Genomic DNA, 4,653 nt, shown 5'->3' with positions numbered 1-4,653 from the left:
GAAATAAGGTTTTAGTAAAAAAGGATATACGGAAAGATATCTGATGCATTCAAAAGGCATAGTTACTGTTCAGTGAGGCTTGGAAAAGAACATCAGAAAGGAGGTGTAAGAGCCTAAAGAAAGAATATTTAATAAATGGGACTAGAGTCAGTGGGTATATGAAAAATACCACAGAAAATTTTTTCTGGAAAAAAAAAAAAAAATCATCCTCTGGGTTTTCATGCAGATATGTCCAAGCAATGGAAAAAGAAAACCAATCCAGTGTCTCTGAATTTCTCCTCCTGGGCTTCTCCAATTGGTCAGGGCAGCAGGCACTCCTCTTTGCACTTTTCCTGTGTCTCTACTTAACTGGACTGTTGGGGAACTTGCTCATCATGCTGGCTATGGCCTCAGACCATCACCTCCATACACCCATGTATTTTTTCCTTGCCAATCTGTCCTTTGTAGACCTTTGTCTTTGCTCCACTACAGTTCCCAAGATGCTGCTGAACATGCAAACACAGACTCAGTCCATCTCCTATCCTGCCTGCCTGACTCAGATGTACTTCTGTATGATGTTTGCTAACATGGACAATTTCCTTCTCATAGTGATGGCTTATGACCGTTACGTGGCCATCTGTTATCCTTTGCATTACTCCACCATTATGACCCAGCATCTGTGTGCCTCTCTGGTGGCTGTTCCCTGGGTCATTGCCACTTTGAACCCCCTCTTACACACTCTTCTGATCGCCCGTCTGAACTTCTGCTCTGACAATGTCATCCGCCACTTCTTCTGTGACATCAACACTCTCCTCCCTCTATCCTGTTCTGACACCAGCCTTAATCAGTTGATGGTTCTGGTTGTAGTAGGGTTGATCTTTGTGGTACCATCAGGGTGTATCTTGGTATCCTATACCCGCATCATTTCTGCTGTGATGAAAATCCCTTCAGCTCAAGGAAAACTCAAGGCTTTCTCCACCTGTGGATCCCACCTTGCCCTGGTTATTCTTTTCTATGGATCAATCACAGGAGTCTACTTGAGTCCTTCATCCAACCACTCAACTGAAAAAGACTCAGCAGCATCTGTGATTTTCATGGTGGTAGCCCCTGTACTGAATCCCTTCATTTACAGCCTAAGAAACAATGAGCTGAAGGGGGCTTTAAAGAAAGCCCTGAGTCCGAGTAAAATCTTCTCACAGTGAGTTGGACTGACTGAGGAGTTCAGTGAGAGTATCATTTCCATTTTACTATCATAATTATCGTACCTTGGAAACTTTATATGGGGTCACTATGCACTGGAACAGACTCAATGGCACTTAGTAACAATAACTACAGCATAACTACAAAGTTGTTATAAGTACCTTAATAAACTTGACATAACCCAAGTTTCCTACAACCTCTAGAAGTGACCATTACAGTTGTTATACATTTGAACTCTCAGAGACCATTGATGAGGAAAAATATTTACATATAAAGTACCTCACATGAAAATATGAAGTCAACATTTGAATATTTAATGAACACACTACAGGCAGCTCAGATTAATATAGGAATAAACATAAGAAGTGCAGAATAGAAGATTGCCAACGTTGATCCTTTTCCTAGGAGTGGGATGAAGTAGGTGACCACGTTGTCATGCATAAAAAGCACTGGGGAATAAAGTTACTATGAAATCAAATGTCCAAATCATAATTGCAATATACGGTCAAAGGGAGAAGAGATGAGTGAGGATTCTTGGTGTGGCACTGTAGGATAAGCATAGGACTGCTGACCACTGGTCAATGGTTCAAACCTACCGGTCATTCCTCAGAAACCCTATACAGGATCGCTGTGAGTCAGAATGACTTGACAGAACTCAACAAAAACAACAAACTCCTTCAGTCTAAAATTGATCAAATATGCAATCAAGATGCATTCATAATTACTGGTGATTGGAATGTAAAAGTTGGAAACAAAATGTATGATCACTAGTTGGAATATATGACCTTGGTTAGAAAACTGGAGTTCACATAACAGAATTTTGTCAGACTTATTATTTATTCCTTGTAAATGCCTTTTTCGGTGACATAACAAGTGATTAACTATACACATGAACCTCAACAGATGGAAGACACAGGAATCAAATTGACTATCTCTGTGGAAAGAGAAGATGGAGAAGCTCAATATCATCAACCAAAACAAGGGCAAGGGCAAACTGTGTAAAAGATCATCAAGTGCTCATAAGCAAGTTCAGGCTGAAGGTGAAGAAAATTAAAACAACTCCACAAAAGTCAAAATATGACCTTAAATATACCCCACCTAAATTTAGAGACAATCTCAAGAACAGATTTGTTGCATGAACAATAATGACTAAAAACCAAAAGAGTTGTGGTACGGCATCAAGAACATCATACCACAAAAAGCAAAAGGTAATTAAAAAGACAGGAAAACAGCCAAAATAGATATATGAAGAGGCTCTGAAATTTGCTCTTGAGAGTAGAGAAGCTACAGCTTCTTTATTCTCAAAAGGAAGAAATGAATTAAAAATCTGAACAGAAAATAAAAAGGACAGCTCAAGAAGACAAAGTAAAGCATTATAATGAAATGTGCAAAGACCTGGAATAAAGGAAAGCAAAAGGAAAGAACATGCTCAGCATTTCTCAAGCTGAAATAACTAAAGAAAAAATTCAAGTTTTGTGTTGCAACATTGAAGGATTCTATGGACAAAATATTGAATGACTCAGGAAGATCAAAAGAAGATGGAAGACATGGGTACCTGCATCAACAATTCTGTAAGTCACCAAGGGGGAGTAACTTTCTCTCAGGAATCCTTTGCCCCTCACTAATCACAGCTGTGCAAAGAAGAAAAGTAGGTATGGAGATGGAGCCAAGGAGAAGAGGAACATTAAGAAAAAGTAGTAATCAGGATGCTGGCCTCAACCCTTACCACAGCATCTATTCCAGAATTTTGCAAATGTTGTTCCTGTCTTCCAAGAATGTTCCATGTTCCCTTAACATGGCTAACACATATTCACTCTTATTAGTTGAGATAGTACTCCCTCCAAGAAATTCTTTCCAGGTTCTTCCAAGAAGCCAGGATAAAGGACTTCAAGGTCGACTTGAACCAGCAGTTCAAGCTCTCCAGTCACTCCTCAGAAACCCTATACAGGGTCACTATGAGTCAGAACCAACTCCACAGCACTTAGCAATAACAATAACCCTTTCCCTATGCTATATTCCATGCACCTTATTGACTTATCTGCCCCTCACTAATAAAAATAATAACTGACAACAAAAAAGAAGATGGAAGAAATACACAAAGTCACTCTACCAAAAAGAATTGGTCTGTGGTCAAACATTTCAAGAGGTAGCATAAGCTCAAGAACCAATGATACTGGCTTCAATGACTGGATGATCAGAGCTCAACCAGAAAAAAGAAGAGGAAAAAAAGAGTAATCTGATACAATTTGATGAACTTGACCTACACCTATGGATGCAGTAGCTCAAAAGAGGGAACAAATCCTTACAGCAAGAATCATTCCCACCTCCTCCACACAGAGTAGACAGGGATGGGCAACTTGGACACTGGCTACCCAAAATGGGGGAGTGGGGCTACAAAGGCAAGAAGTGACTGGCTTACAGGCTTTCAAGAGGGAACCTAGTCCAGAGGGCCTGGAGGAAGGTAGAATCTCCACTGAGTAGTATCCAATCTGTCTAGGTGGGCTGATGAAATGAAATGTGGATGGGTCTCTTGTGATACAATAGTGAATAATTGTTATCAGGACTGAATGTGAGGGTTGGAAATGTAAAGGTAGACGTTTTATAGCAAGGAGGGGAGTGATTAACTTTCTAGTCTAGGAGCGGAGGTCCCTAGGACCATCAATGGAGAAGAGTGGAGAGTGAGACCCTACCCAGAGAAGCAGTGATGCCTGAGATGGACGCAGAGACGATGATGTGGAAAGATGGAGCAGCTGGGGACTTTAGATCCAGAGAGGGAGAGGGGCTGTGTGCTGAAGACCGGGAGGGTGTGGGGGCAGGCGTGCAGGGTATACCCTTTGGTTGGTTGATGATGCATGGAGGGGATTGAAACCATGACAAGGAAATGATATACGATAGAATGAATGTAAAACTAATGTTCTCCTATGTAAACTATCACATAATTCACAATAAAACTTAAAAAAAAAAAAAAGAACCAATGATATTGAAGGAAGAAATCCAAGTTGCACTAAAGGCAAAAAAACAAGTCTCCAGGAATTGACTGAATACAAATTGAAATGTTTTAAGGAACTGATGCAGCACTGGAGTGCTCACTTACTTGTATATACCAAGAAATTTGGAAGTTAACTTATTTAGAAGAGATCCATATTTATGCCCATTCCAATGAAATATGATCTAGTAGAAGGTAGACAATATTGTTGCTATCACAAAGCAAGCAAAATTTTGCTGACGATAATTTTTAAATTGTTGCAGCAGTACATTGATAGGGAGCTGCCAGAAATTCAAGCTAGATTCAGAAGACAGAGAGGACATGGAACCAGAGATATCATTGCTGATGTCAGGTGGACCTTGGTTGAAAACAGAGACTACATAACAATTGTATGGATAGTGCAGGACCAGGCAGTATTTTGTTCTGTTATGCATAGAGGTACAATGTATCATAACTGACTCCATAGCACCGAACAGCAACAATTCAAA

General features: G+C 40.1%; 1 protein-coding gene across 1 annotated transcript; it reads left to right on the top strand.

Annotated features, from left to right (window-relative positions):
- Positions 1-239: 239 nt before the first annotated feature.
- Positions 240-1,181, top strand: LOC102818331 (olfactory receptor 1F12-like). Its single transcript, XM_006872795.1, has one exon. The coding sequence runs from the start codon at positions 240-242 to the stop codon at positions 1,179-1,181; it is 942 nt and encodes a 313-aa protein (XP_006872857.1).
- Positions 1,182-4,653: the final 3,472 nt, after the last annotated feature.

This window comes from Chrysochloris asiatica, unplaced genomic scaffold (assembly GCF_000296735.1).
Source record: "Chrysochloris asiatica unplaced genomic scaffold, ChrAsi1.0 scaffold00213, whole genome shotgun sequence".
Taxonomy (NCBI): Eukaryota; Metazoa; Chordata; class Mammalia; order Afrosoricida; family Chrysochloridae; genus Chrysochloris; species Chrysochloris asiatica.
The sequence above is the reverse complement of the archived record's forward strand: the minus strand, read 5'-3'. Positions and strand labels throughout refer to the sequence as shown.

Coding starts and splice junctions, on each gene's coding strand:
- LOC102818331 (XM_006872795.1), top strand. CDS start 240: ATGGAAAAAGAAAACCAATCCAGTGTCTCTGAATTTCTCCTCCTGGGC.